Source organism: Diceros bicornis, chromosome 37 (assembly GCF_020826845.1).
Source record: "Diceros bicornis minor isolate mBicDic1 chromosome 37, mDicBic1.mat.cur, whole genome shotgun sequence".
NCBI lineage: Eukaryota > Metazoa > Chordata > Mammalia > Perissodactyla > Rhinocerotidae > Diceros > Diceros bicornis.
The window spans coordinates 8,786,439-8,801,449 of NC_080776.1; the positions used below are offsets into that span (position 1 = coordinate 8,786,439).

Below are 15,011 nucleotides of genomic sequence, written 5' to 3' on the forward strand. Positions count from 1 at the left end.
TCACATGTAGAGAAGCCTTATTCAGAATTCACTTTGGCTTTTAAAAATTAATATTCAACTTCTTGGGGCTGGCCCAGTGGCATAGTGGTTAAGTTAGCGTGCTCTGCTTAGGCAGCTGGGGGTTCTCAGATTTGAATCCCGGGCGTGGACTTACGCACCGTTCATCAAGCTATGCTGTGGCGACATCCCATATACAAAAATGGAGGAAGATGGGCTCAGATGTTAGCTCAGGACCAATCTTCCTCAGCAAAAAGAGGAGGATTGGCAACAGAGGTTAGCTCAGGGCCAGTCTTCCTCCCACATACATAAAAAAAATTAATATTCAATTTCTTAAAAAACAAATTTTAAAACATAAGCATTTGTAAAATATTTAAGTTTGACTTATTAGTCATATCATCCTAATCATAAATCTAGCAAATGTAATAACTTTTAAGGGGGCTTTGGTTAGTAATTGGTCCTCTATTCAAAATTAAAACTGCTTTAGGCAGTTTATACTGTATTTATTCATTCCATCTATTCTATTTATTTTTAAAAGCAATTGATTATGTGTCAGTTATATCTCAATAAAGCTGGAAAAAATTAAGTAAAATAAAAAGAAGTCAATTCTCTAAAAAAATTTTTTAATAAAGCAATTGATTGATAAACCAGCCTCCGAAGTACTTTTATTGCAATCTAATAAACGTAAACATATAAATATGGTAAATTTTAAGGTTTTTAAAAAATTTTTTGGTCTACTTACAATTCCAGTAAGAACTTAAGTTCTCTGCACTCTCTGCTGCGGCAGCCCTGGTTCGGTTCCCAGGCGTGGAACCACACCACTGGTCTGTCACTTGCCATGCTGTGGCAGCGGCTCACACAGAAGAACCAGATCTTACAACTAGAGTATACAACTAGGCACTGGGGCTTTGGAGACGGGGGCGCGCAGGGAAGAGGAAGATTGGCAACAGATGTTAGCTCAGGGCAAAAAAAAAAAAAAAGTCTGCTATAATCATTATTTTAAAATAAAAAAATTAAAAGAACTTAACTTCAAAATAGAGTCTAAATCAACTATTCAACTGCCCAATTTAAACTGGACTCTCAAAGCTTATCTTTTAAGTACCTCATTGGGCCAAATTATTTTAAACGTTTCAAGAACTTCAAATACCAAAAATACACAATGTGACACAAAAAAATATTAATACTGTTAGTTGGATCATCTGAAGCAGTTCTACACATAATTCTAAATCTTCCCAAAGTTGATCAATAATTATGCAATAAGAAGACATTTAAAGATGATCTTCCCAAGGGATATGGCGCAGTTGGGGGGACACGTCCTTAGGTGACTGAGGTCTCACGTCAAGATTCTTCTTTTTTTGTGACCCTATCAAGCTGAGCCCCTTTTTATAGCCACCATGACGCGGTCTCCAACACTTACAAGGTGGGCATCAGAGAGCCCACAGCCTGGGGTTTGAGTCACAGCATAACTCAATTTTCAAGATTAAATGAGATAATATACATGAAGCCCTCTAGAACAGTGCCTGGCCTAGGGTCAGCATGGTTTAAGGTTTGCTGTGATTGTCATTGTTGTCACCATCACTGTTACATGTTAGGACCACAACGTGTAGCTATTCGCGTGACATCTGCTTGGCTGCTATGCATGTGAGGCCATGTCTGACGCAGCGCCGAAACTTCTAAGGTCATTCTAATGGCCCATGTTATCCGCCTGCCTCAAGAATGTCAAATGCTCCCTCTGCTAGACAATACCCGAGGCTTAGGGCTGAGCCCCAAAACCCACAGTTCCTTACAGTTTCCTCCAAGGTCTGTCTGGCTGGTTAGTGGGTTGATGGCCCTTTAAGAGGCGGTAGCTAGCTCCCAGTTGCCATGGAGACAGCTGGATACAGACCGGGTAGCGGCGGGCAGCATGTCCTCTAAAGTTCAATCCACAGGTGGGAAGAGGGCTGCAGGGGCTGGAAAGGGGAGGGGCGTCTTCTCCCCCACCATCCACCATGGGGTGGCCTTGGAGGAGTCTGCTCTTGGGACCCCTGCCCCACCCCGTCCTTCTCCCCAGGGTCTGCCATCTCAGCCTCTCCTCCCTCCATAGGCCCCAGAGCCCAGGAGCACCAGCCTTCAGCCCAGGAGAGTCTGCCACCCCCGGAGGCCAATGCCGACGCCATCCACTTCCTCAGCTCCCTGCGTGAGCCCGGACAGTGCGGGTGGAGGGGGTGGGCACCCGTGCGGAGAGGAGGGAAGAGAGAAGGCCCGGACCCGGCTCTGTCTCTCTCAGCCTTGAGTCTCCTGGGACTCAGAAAGGGCACAGGGCCGATTTGTTGATATTCTTCAAGCGAAGACTCCAGGGGCATGGGCGGCGGGGTCTTCACCTGCTGGCTGTTGTAGAGGCCCATGGAGGGGAGACAGGGGCTGCCTGGGAGATGGGGGCTGAGGAGGGGGTGGGTGGAGACCGTGGGGACACTGGTGGCCAGGGGTGAGAGAGTCAAGGCCTCGGACCTAGGGCTTGATCTGTCCCCCGGACCCTCACCCCAGGGCCGGACGAGCTGCAGATGCTGTTCTTCTCCGAGACTCTGGTCATGGTCTCGGACACAGGGGAGCCTCAGGGAGAGCTGACCACTGAGGTGCAGAGAGGGAAATACAGAGGCGTCGCGGCGCACTGCCTCCTCGTGCACGCCTTCAGCCGCGGCTTCATGGACAAGATGCTCTGCGGAAACTCCCTGCTGGGTAGAGTTCCCGCTGCCTGAGGCCCCCCACCCCCCACCCTCCCTCCGCACCCCCACCCTCCCTCCACCCCCCATCCTCTCCCCATCTCCCCACCCTCCCTCCACCCCTCATCCTCCCTCCACCCCCCCACCCTCCCACCACCCCTCATCCTCCCTCCACCCCTCATCCTCTCCCCATCTCCCCACCCTCCCACCACCCCTCATCCTCCCTCCACCCCCCCACCCTCCCACCACCCCCCACCCTCCCTCCACCCCCCACCCTCTCTTCGTCTCCCCACCCTCCCTCTGCTCCCCCACCCTCCCTCCACCCCTCATCCTCCATTACCAGGACCTTTACTCAGGACCAACCCTCCGACTTCACCTTGGGACCAGAATGAGGCAAAGAGTGTGTGGGGGAGGGGAGGAGGGGAGGTTAACCACAGCCACAGACTCAAGACAGGAGCACCGGGTAGTTTTCTCCTGCGGCCGCACTCCACCTGAGTCCTCCAGCCTGGGCCACCAGCCGCCCTTCCTGCCTTCTCCAACCCCGTCTCCTGGGACAGCAGTGTTCACCTCCCTCCACCCCAGGCTATCTCTCGTGGAAACTGGAGATCCTGGAACAACATAGTCAGGAGTTCATCAAGGTACCTTCTGGGGCCCTCAGCCTTGACCCCAATCCAGGGTGAGAGAATAGAAACCCCAGGACGAAAGGGGGGCTCAGTGGAATGTCTCCCCAGTTACCGTGCAGTCCCCAGCACATACGACTTGGAAACCAGTTCAGCCAGGGCACTGGCGGTCAGCGGCAGGTTGCTTCTGAAGACCTTCTGATGACACAAACTGGGGCCCAGCCCACCCTGGTCCTCCGCCAGCCTGAGAGCCCAGCATCTCCTGGGGCCATTCTAAGACCCTTCCCACGACACCATTCCCATCTTTTAAAACCCGCATTCTGAAGTGCATTTGCTCCTTAACTTTATATTGCACCATGATATGACTTTTATTCTTGAGCTTTACGACCTACGGAAGGTTTTCTGTGCACATCTCCCCACCTGATGAAGGAGAATGGACAGGGTGACCGCTGGGGGTCCCGTTCCTGTGGGATCCGGTGAGTCCCTCCTCTCCCCTCCACGCTCTGGCCCTTAGTTCCCCGTCCTCCCCATGGAACGGAAGATGACTTTGCTGAAGCAGGATGACCAGCTGGCCATGACCAGAAGCGTCAAGGAGGGCACGGTAAGGATGAGAGCCAGGGGGAGACGTCCTCCACATCCTCCCTGAACCCGTGAGCAGAGCCACAGTGTGTCAGGCCGGGAGCCTGCAGCGGGGACTCTGGAGGGACACGACGCCCCACACCCGGCTTGCCCGCCCTCCCCACCCCTTTGAAGTTCGATGTTCCTGACTCAGATGCGTCCTGAACAGGAAGTGAAGACAGAAGTGGCTTCTTTCCCCTGGCACTCAGTTGCAGGCTTCATCTCCGAGGCTGCCAACCTGGTGTTGCTGAGGGTCATGGCCTGGCGGCGGATGGTGCCCAGCAACGCCCGCTTCCTGGCCTTGGACACGGAGGGCAAACTCTGCCATTCCACCTACGTGAGGGTCGCCCGGGCAGGGGACTTGGCCTGGGTGCAAACTAGAAGGGGCTTGGAGGACGCTGAGGCGGGAGAGAGGACAGCTGTGGATGGAAGAGGGAGTAGGGGGATAAATCAGGGCGTGGGGGTGAGACTTCCAAGGGCAGGGGAAAGCAAGAGCACATTTGTGACGGAGATCAGGTGTGGGGCAGGTGGAGGGAGGGAGGGGGACCAAAGGTGTGAGCAGCTGAGGGAAGCAACGCTCTTTGCACAAAAGTCAGTCCGGGGAAAATTAACATAGTGGACAGCTGCTTTTAAAGACATATTTTTTAACATCAGGAAACACGACATCTCCAACTGCACTTAAACGTTCTTTTATTATGTCTCAACGCGGAAAGGTGTTCCTTATTTTCTTTTACTTTGGCTAAAATTTCATAATCAACATACCTAGGATTTCCCGCAATATGTGCTTTTAAAGCCGCGCCTCTCAACGCACAGTTTGGGGGCTGACAAACTTTGTAAATGACATTCTAGTGTTTTCTCAGAAGTATGACATGACAAACAGCAATGTGTTTGACAGAAAGAGGCACGTGCCACTTACCCCATTTTCTCTGAAACACGTGTTTTATGTAACCATAACAGGGGTTTAAGCTTTAATTAAAACAGGGCAGCCTGCCTGCGGCTGCCTAGGCCTGCGGCGGCCACAATCTCAGTCTAATCCTACTCCTCAGAGCCTCATGCCCCGCCCCCAAATAGCCCAGCCCCCCCCCCCACACACACACACACGCACACCTAATTGGTTGATCCTCAACCCTGTAACAGAATCCGCCAACTAGAAGCATCTGGTCATCGAGATGGCGTGCAGAGGTGTTTGGGCAGGAGCTGGGTGGAGCTGGCTCTCTATGAGGGGACCCTCAACTTAACTTGGGGGGTGCAACTCAAATCTTGTGGCGCCTGAGGGTCTGGAAAGCCAAGTGTTGCTTATCACTGGTGAACAAATAACGAAGCTGCAAGATGGAGAAAAGGGCCAGGGTGAGATTTGGGGGGAGCCCCTGGTGGGCACCCACCTCACCTCGCTCCCTCTATTTTGGCTGCCGCCAGCAAGCCCTGGGCTCCCAGACGATCCAGCTGGGCCGCCAGCAGGTGGAAGTGTTCACCGTGGAGCAGACTGTACACTCGGAGGAGGGCATTCCCATGTCCTGCCAGTTCTACCTGCTCTCGGATGGGTGAGCTCCCGACAGTGGGGCCAGGGGGCAGTGTGGAGCCAAGCCTGGGTGCTCAATGAAGGAGGAGGGTGGCGCAAAGGGAGATTCTGTTTCTGGGGACACCAGGGAGAGTAGCTGTTGAGACCTGAGTGCCCCTCACTTTATCCACATCACTCACCCCTTCTTCATTCATTCGTGCATTCTCCTGACGCTTACAGCGCCTCCACACCTCCCCAAAGAGCCCTGAATGGCTGAGGATGTCCGACTCCACAGGGCCTACAGCACAGATAACACGGCTGCCACAGGTGTTTGGTATAATATTGAAAAACACGAAGATTTGAACAACCTGACGCTCGATAAAATCAATGCGCTGGGAGAAGCATCCTGGCACACTGTCAAGCTGTCACCAGCAAAGTGTAGGCACCAAATCATGAGAAAATTCGAGAGAGGGAGAAGAATTTGTTTTTTTGACATTTTCCAAAGCGGTACTGACATCATCATAACACTGGAAAAAAAAAGTAATGGGAACATTGTTGGCTTTCCGTATGTCATAACTTAGCGTGTTGATTCTATTTCGAGTGTCACATAGCAGGAGGCCCATGGTTTTTTAGGGCTTACAGTTCTAAAGCCCACAGTGCAGCACACCAGCACACATCTCCAGGGGTACAAACAGTGCCCAGTTGGAAAAGCAGGGGCCATTATCTGGGGATCTAGAAATGAACAGGGCCCTGGAACGCAAAGATAAGTGGGGAGTGGGCAGCAGGAAAGGGAGGCCCCGGTGGTCTCTCAGGGGAGTGGGCTGGTCTGGGCAGACTCCTCCTCTCACACCTTCTTCTGTGTGGCTCTCTAGGCACCTAGCCAAGAGAGTCCAGGTGGGCTCCCCAGGGTGCTGCATGATCACCAAGATGCCCATCCTGAGGGAGGAGGGTGAGTGAAGGGGAGGTGGGGAAACCTAGGGCCTTCCGCGGTGCAGAGGCTGGATTAAGCGTGGGATCCGAGCCTGAAGTCAGATGGAGAAGCTTTGCCCCCCAGCCCCTGACTCCAGGGCAATTAGGAGAGGATCACTGTTCCTGGAACCCCTTCCAGCAACTCTGCCCGCGTGGGCAGAACCCTGGGGCTTTACCTGAGCCTGCAATGTGGCTGTTCTTGGGCATCCCTCTGTATCCGAAGAAGGTTCCGGGGCCGGGGTACGCAGCATTCCTCCCTCCCCACCCAGATGAGATTGAGCCTCGCCCAGTATTCGAGAAGAAGCCCCTGGTGTGGGAGGAGGACATGGAGCTCTACTCCAGGTTCACGGACCGGAAGGTGAGGAGAGACTGCAGCCAGCCCGGGGTCCTCCCCCTACCCTCCCTCGTTCCCCTCTGGGCATGAATTCCACCTTTACTGGTCTCTCTCTGTGCCTGGTTGAAATGCACGCCCCTGGGGGCTGGGAGCCTAAGCCCTCCTTGGAGAGAAGCAGGGGGCCCTCCTGGGGCGCGGGGGTCCCGGGTCGGCTCAGGCTGGGTCCCCGCCAGGAGGAGCTCCGCGCCAGCCACAGCAGCTATCTGCGGCAGCACCCGGAGGCCCACGCGCTCATCTCCGACTTCCTGCTGTTCCTGCTGCTGCGCCAGCCCGCCGACGTGGTCACCTTCGCGGCCGAGTTCTTCGGCCCCTTCGACGTGCGCCGCCCGCCGACCCCCGCCCTGCGCTCCTCCAACCGGCCCAGCCCCTTCCGATCGCTGGACCCGGAGCGCAGCCCGAGCGAGCACTAGGGGGGCGCACGACCCGCCGGGGCCGGCGGGCGGGGACGGGGCAGGAAGCGGGGCCTCGGGGCCGGGAGGGCGGGGGCGCGGGCGGGACGCCCCCGGGAGGCGCGCTTTCCGGGCTGCGGTTTGGATGGGAATAAACGGGGCCCTCCCGGGGCTCTGCTGTGCGAGCCGGAGCCTTCCCGGGCCAGAGTCTTGCGTCTTGCACTAAAAATAGGAACCGTTAACAGTGTTTATCGAGCTAATTTCAGCCTTTCCTCCTAGATGCTATTATTATCAATATTCCTATTTTACAGAAAAGAGAGTAGAGGCACAGAAAGGTTAAGTAACTCTTACGAGTTAGCACGTGGGAATCAGGATTGAAACCTGGACGTTGGATTCCAGAACCCACACTCTTAGGCACTAGGTTAGCGGGGATGGAGGGGCGGGGCTTCTTGGCGCTCAGATTCATCCTGGACACCTCTAAGCGTAATTGCCCTCTCCCCGCTCCCCACAAAAAAGCGCAGACGACGGTGGGGGGGTGGGGAGGGATCTGGATCCCCACTGGCCTTGCTCATCACTCCGAAGCCTCCCCAAACACCAGCGCCCAGCTCTCACACTCCACCTCCTTCCTCCCGGTTCCCGCTGACACGCAGGAACCCCCAAACTGCGTGCGGGGTCCCCAGTTACCGGCTCCCGGAGAAAAGAGGGTGGGCATCAGCTCCTCTAGGCTCCTTGCTTAACATCTGTCTGGCCAGTGGCTTGTCTCTGCCCAGTGCTGGCCACAGCTCAGTAGCGAACATTAGGCAGGCTCCCCTGAGGCAGCTGGTAATGCGGGGCAGGCCCCATCCCTCCATCTGTTCATTCATCGGACCTGCTGTTGGAGATGAGGGACCCGGAGAAGCTTTGCACTCTAGCGGACAGTATGAGCCGATATCTACAAGGCTGGGGGATGGGGGGAAGGGGGGTGGTCCATGACCCAGGAGTCAGGGAAGGAAGGCTTCATGGAGAAGTGTCACTTGAGTTAAGCCTTAAAGAATTTTTAATAATATCTTTCATTGTCCTCTTCCCTTATTTCAAAAGAAAACCTATTCATTAGAGAAAAGTTAGGGCGATAAAAAGAAGAGAAATCACCTTAATCCCTTGACCTAGAGGCAGCCACTCCCAACATTTCAGCAAATAACCTTTCCACGCTTTTTTCTATGCATAAAAGTGGCTGGTGTTTGGTGAGCATTTACTCTGTCAAGCACTTTCATATAGCATGTTTGATCTGGTCTTTACAACTCCAAGGGACTTTAATTTTTTTTTTAACAAAAATGAAATCATACAGTAGTAGTACATGCTCATTAACTGGTCATTGCAGACTTAATTACATTCTTGAAAAGTTTCAGACATTAAAGAAGAAGCTGGAATCTTCCTAGATTACCACCCCCATCTCCTTGTGTTTTGTAACGTTTTTCATATGTTGTAATTGAATTTGTTTCATCTAACAATATAGTTTGAAAATGTTTCCATGTCATTACACAGTCTTCTATTTTTGATGGCTCTACCATAATTTAACCAATTTCCCACACAGGCAGCTTTTTATTTATTTATTTTTGCTATTATCAACAATGCTTCATTAAACATCCTTGTAGCTCAGTCTTTGCATATATCAACAATTATTTCCTTAAGGAAACATTCTGAGAAGTGTAATTGTTGAATTGATCTTAAGCTTTTGTTTGTTTTAATATATTGCCGGATTCTACATCTGTAGGATTTTTATTGAGTCAGATAAAGCATTCCAGGCAGAGAAAATGTCACGAGCAACAAATTAAAGAAAGAAAGTGAAAGGGATGTTCATGGGGAAGCGCCACCAACAAAAGTTCCAGCAATGATGGAAATGGTCTATACCTACAATGTCCAGTATGGTAGCCACAAGCCATATGTGGCCACTGAGCACTAGAAATGTGGTTAAAGTGACTGAGGAACTGGAGTTTTGCTTTAATTTAATTTTAGTTAATTTAAATTTAAATAGCCACACGTGGCTAGTGGCTACCATATTGGACAGCAACAGCTCCAGAGGGAAAAGTCTTTTCACTCAATCAGGCAATCGGCTCAGCAAATATTAGGCCCCTTCCGTGTGCCGGGATTATTCTGGGCACTGGGAGATCAGCAAGGACCAGACAAAGTCCTTGTCTTCATGGTGCTTACAGGTAGCGTGGGGAGATGGACAAGAAACACAAAAGATAATTTCATATGTGAAATTCCAGACATTTACAAAAACAAAGCCAAGTCATGGGTGGAAAGTGACTCAGGTTGAGGGTGGAGACTTCAGGGACGACCTCTCTGGGGTCTCAGAGTTGGGACTTGAATGACAAGGAGTCAGATCTGCGAAGAGCTGCGGGAAAAGCATTCTAGGCAGAGGGAACAGCAAGCACAAAGGCTCTGAGCATGGCAGGGAGACAGAAGGCCAGCAAGGCTGGAGATCAATAAAGTGAGAGAGGCTGGCGATGAGAGTGCTCAGTCATTGCGAGGTAGGCAGGGCCGGGTCACGGAGGGCCTCCTAGGCCCTGGCAACTTCTCTTCAGCTGTGGAGAACTGAAACCGAGGCTGACCCAGCCCAGTGCACCCAGAACATTCCCGAAGAGATCTTGAGAGCCCCGCCCAGTGCCTGATCCTCTGCAGCAGTGGGGCAGAGGGGAGGGCGGTAACATTCGCCCCATGGAGATTCTTCCTCTATTGAGCTGAGGACTTCGGAAGGAGTCCGCCACTTCCCCGTCTGCTCTGTGACATCCATTTCAAAACTGGTTTGTTTTTAGACCATATCGCTTGCCAGTCAAAACTTCTATGCGTCCTTCCTCTTGCTCCATATACTAAGAGATAATATATATTTCTCTCAATAAAGGATAAACAATGTTGAGTCCTTCTGAAGGACCAGGCACTGGGCTAGGATCTGGGGGCGCTATGGGGGCATCAGGGCCAGGCCCTGCCCAGCTGGCACACAGTCAGCCTGGAAGGGAAGAGACATCCGTCAATGATCCTGTGGATGAGGGTGTAAGTGTAGACCGCGGAAAGGGCTAAGAAGGAAACGTACACACACAGTATTAGAGTGTCTAAGGCAGACTTGACCTAGTCTGGTGGCCCAGGGAGGCAGACGGAAATGAACAGTAATAATAACAAGAGCAAGCCCTACACAGCACTTACTCTTCTAATCCCTCTGCACGTGGTAATTCATGTGATTCTCACAACACCCCTAGCAGGAGGGTTCTCTTATTATACCCATTTTACAGATGAGGGAAAGGTTAATGTCAAGGCCACCCAGAGGTTAGTGGCAGAGCCAGGATTTGGACCCAGGGAGTCTGGGTCGAATCCATGCGTGAATCCACTCTGTTGTGGCTCTCTAGAGAGAGATCCCAGAACAGAGAAGAGGCACCCTCCTGCTTTAGATACGTCCAGAGTAGGCTTGACTGTCCGCTGTCTTTCCCCTTCCCAGACACCCAGGAACTGCCCCATTCCTACTGCATTGTCACTGACAACAGCCTTGCTGCTGTGAGTTGCCTGGGTAGACAGGGAGGGCATCGCGCTGAGGGAACACACAGCCTGGCCCTGGGGAGATCAAGGAAGGCTTCCTGGAAGAGATCACAGCAGAGCTGAGTCATGAAGGACAAGAGGCCCTTTCACCGGGCAAAGGGTGTGGAGGATGTTTGAGGAGGAAGCAGCATATGCAAAGGCCTGGAGGGAGCACTGAATGTCTGAGCTACTGCAGGACGAGAGGGTGAAGGGTCTGGGAGCCAACCAAAGCATAGCCCACCATCCGGGAGACTGAGACCCTGGAAGTGTGTTAGACAAATGCCCGAATGCCCACCTGTTTCTCCCACGAGAGGCCATAATGAGAGCAGATAAACAAACAGCAATGCTACAGACAGACGGAGCTCTACAAGAAGACTCTTACATTTTGACATTCAATGACAAAATAAAAAACCAGGGCTGGTAATGCCCTTGGAAGTGCAGATATGGCCTTCTGGATTTCTATCATGCTCCTCCCTACAATAATCCTTTGGTTCAATCTGCTGTTCCCCCAACACCAGCATTCATGATAAAACCCGTTCTTGCTTAGTTTGATGGTTTCCCGTTTTGTGTTATGATCCACCGCATCAGAGTTGTCCTCTGCAATTTAATCTTCACAAATGTCCCATGTTTGAGCTACACAGCCTCCAAAGGCTTTGGTGGGTAGCCTGAGAATTACACCACCACGAGCATCCACATTTGTAACAGAAAATGCATTTGGGGTTCTGAAGAACTGACAGCGACCAACGACATTTTGGAACCCAATTTACAAAAGCATCTACTGCACAGTGCTAGGTACATATCTTGGGCCAAATAGAAACTCTTTGGGATAACTACTTTTATCACTCTCACTTTACAGGTGAGGAAACTGAGGGCCTAAGAAACTTGCCTAAGTCATAGAGCTGGTAAGTAAGATTCGAACCCAGGCCATTTGATTCCAGAGTCTCTGGTGGGTTTTTTTTTTTTTTTTTTTTGGTGAGGAAGATGGGCCCTGAGCTAATATCTGTTGCCAATCTGCCTCTTTTCGCTGAGGAGGATTGGCTCTGAACTAACATCTGTGCCCATCTTCCTCTATTTTGTATATGGGACGCTGCCACAGCATGGCTTGATGAGCGGTGTGTCGGTCTGTGCCCGGGATCCGAACCTGCGAACCCCGAGCCGCTGAAGCAGAGCGTGTGAACTTAACCAGTATGCCACCAGGCCAGCCCCTGGGGCTTTTTTTTAATCAATTTTATTGAGGTATAATATTCATTCAAAAAGATGCATCTTTTTCCTCTATTTTTAAAATTGAGGTCATTCCAGATTCCCACGTAGTTGTAAGAAATAATTCAGAGAGATCTTGCGTACCTATTGCTTACTTTCCTCCAGTGGTAACATCTTGCAAAACTGTAATACAATATTACAACTAGGATTTTTTTCCACTTTTTTTGGTGGTAAAATATACATAAAATTTACTCCTTTAACTATTTTTAGGCGTACAGTGGCATTATGTACATTCACACTGTTGTGCAACAATCGCCACTGTCCACTTCCAGAACATTTTTATCATCCCAGACGAAAACTCTGTACCCATTACACGCTAACTTCCCTTTCCCCACTTCCCCCAGCCCCTGCGAGGTCTCATTCTGCTTCCTGTCGCTATAAATTTGCCTGTTGTAGGTACTTCATATCAGTGGAATTGCACAATATTTGTCCTTTTGTGTCTGGCTTATTTCACTTAGTATAATGTTTTCCAGGCTCATCCATATTATAGCATGTACCAGAATTCCATTCTTTTTTAAGGAAACAGTATTTCATTTAATATTGTTTAAGGAAACAATATTCCATTGTCTGGATATACCACATTTTGTTTATTCATCTGTTGATGGACATTTGGGTTGTTTCCACATTTGGGCTGTTGTGAAAAATGTTCCTGTGAACACAGGTGTACAAGTATCACTTTGAATCCCTGCTTTCAATACTCCCAGGCTATTGACATTGGCACAATCCACTGATCTTCAGACTTCTCCAGTGTTACTCGGCTTCATTTGTGTGTGTGTGTGTGTGTGTGTGTGAAGGTCTGTGCAGTGTTATCATATGTGTAGGTGTACGTATCTACCACCAAGGTCAACCTACTGAACAGCCCCGACACAAGTGGCTCCTTCATAATCACGGCCACCTCCCTCCCCACCCCCGCCTCACCCCCCTCTGCCTAGTGGCAACCACTAATCTGACCTTCATTTCCAAAATTTTGTCATTGCAAAAATGTTATATAAACGGAACCATCCAGTACGTAATCTTTTGAGATTGACTTTTTTCACTCAGCATGATTTCCTGGAGATTTGTCCATGTTATGCTGAGCATCAGTGGTCTGTTCCTTTTATGGCTGGGTAGTAATCCGTGGTTTGTACCACAGTTAATTTAACCACTTTCCTGTCGAAGGACATCTGGGCTAATTCTAGTTTTTTTCTATTCCAAATAAAGCTGCAATAAACATTCACACACAGGTGTTTGTGTGAACATAAGTTTTCATTTCTCTGGGATAAATGCCCAGGAGTGTATTCTGTAGTTGAATATCCCATAGTTTGGTTAACCATTCACCTGTTGAAGGACAAAACGGATTGTTTCCTGTTTGAGCTGTTGTGAATAAAGCTGCTATAAAAATTCGTGTATGGATTTTTGCATAAACATAAATCATCATTTCTCTGGGAAACATGCCCAGGAAGGCAGTTGCTGGATCATATGGCAGGTGCATCTTTAGTTTTTCAAGAAATTCCCAAACTGTTTCCAGAGAGGCTGTACCATTTTACATCCCCACCAGCAACGTACGCATGATCTCATTTCTCCACATCCTCAACAACATTTGGTGTTGTAACTATTTTTTATTTTAGCCATTCTGATAGGGGTGTGGTGGTACCTCATCATGATTCTAATTTGCATTTCCCTGATGGCTAAGGATGCTGAACATCTTTTCATGTGTTTGCCATCCGTACACCCTGTTTGGTGAAACGTCTGGTCATGATTTTTGCCCATTTCTAGTTGGATTGTTTGGTTTTTTACTGTTGAGTTTTAAGAGATTTTCCTATTTCTAGATACTGGTCCTTTGTCAGATATGTGGTTTGCAAATATTTTTCTCTGAGTCTTTAGTTTGTCTTTTCATCCTCAACAGGGTCCTTCGCAGAGCAAAATTTTTAATTTTGATAAGGTCCAATTTATCAGTTTTTCCCTTTATGGATCATGCTTGCAGTGTCAAGTCTAACAAATCTTTGTCTAGTCCTAGATCCTGAAGATTTTCTCCTACTTTTTTTCTAAAAGTTTTATATTTACGGTTAAGTCTGTGATCCATTTTGAGAAAGTTGGGCTTCATGAAATTTCACCCCATGCACGCAGGGTTCAGTGGTCAGCGATAGCTCCAGGTCCGCAGGGCCTGCTCTGCAGACTTCTGGACTTCTAGCTCCCGTAGCTTCCTGCTCTCTGAGACTCTGCCCAGAACCTCTGCTCTTTTTGTTTTTTTCTAATTTTATTGAGGTCACATTGGTTTATAACGTCATATATATTTCAGATGTACATCATTGTGTTTCGACTTATGTATAGACTACATCGTGTTCATCACCAAAAGTCTGGTTTCTATCCATCACCATAGATTTGTGCCCTTTGACCTCTTTCGCCCTCCCCCACCCCTTTCCCTTCTGGTAACCACCAATCTGTTCTCCTTATCTATGTGTTTTAGAACTTCGGCTCTTTTTTTTTTTTTTTTTATGGTGAGGAAGCCTGTCCCGGAGCTAGCATCTGTGCCCATCTTCCTCTATTTTGCACGTGGGATGCCACCACAGCACGGCTTGATGAGTGGTGTGTAAGTCCACACCGGGATCCGAGCTTGCGAACTCCAGGCCGCCAAAGCGGAGCGCACTCACTTAACCACTGTGCCACCGGGCCGGCCCCACGAACCTCTGCTCTTAGCCATTAAACATACTGCCTCTTCTGCAAGTGAGAAGGTATGTGGGGTATTGATCGGTCATTAATCATTTACCCTTACTGAGTTCCTAACTATAGGTAAGCCCCCACAAAAGATGCAGAGGAAGACATGTGTCTTAGCCAGGGTTCTCCAGAGAAACAGAACCAACAGAAAATACATGGACAGATGGATAGATAATAAGGAATTTGCTCACGCGAGTGTGGAGGTTGAGAAGTCCCAAGATCTGCAGGCTGGAGACCCAGGAGCCCATGGTGTGCATGGTTCCAGGGCGAGCCTGAAGGCCTGAGAACAGGAGAGCCGATGGCGGAAGCTCCAGTCCAAGCCAAGTC

At 49.9% G+C, this 15,011-nt stretch overlaps 1 protein-coding gene across 1 annotated transcript; it reads left to right on the plus strand.

The window, feature by feature from the left end:
• Positions 1-1,860: 1,860 nt before the first annotated feature.
• Positions 1,861-7,205, plus strand: CATIP (ciliogenesis associated TTC17 interacting protein). The gene is given in 11 exon segments (XM_058533419.1): positions 1,861-1,890; positions 1,892-1,925; positions 2,081-2,173; positions 2,521-2,712; positions 3,279-3,334; positions 3,831-3,917; positions 4,104-4,271; positions 5,351-5,475; positions 6,305-6,381; positions 6,671-6,759; positions 6,969-7,205. Coding segments are annotated over 11 exon segments (1,188 nt in total).
• Positions 7,206-15,011: the final 7,806 nt, after the last annotated feature.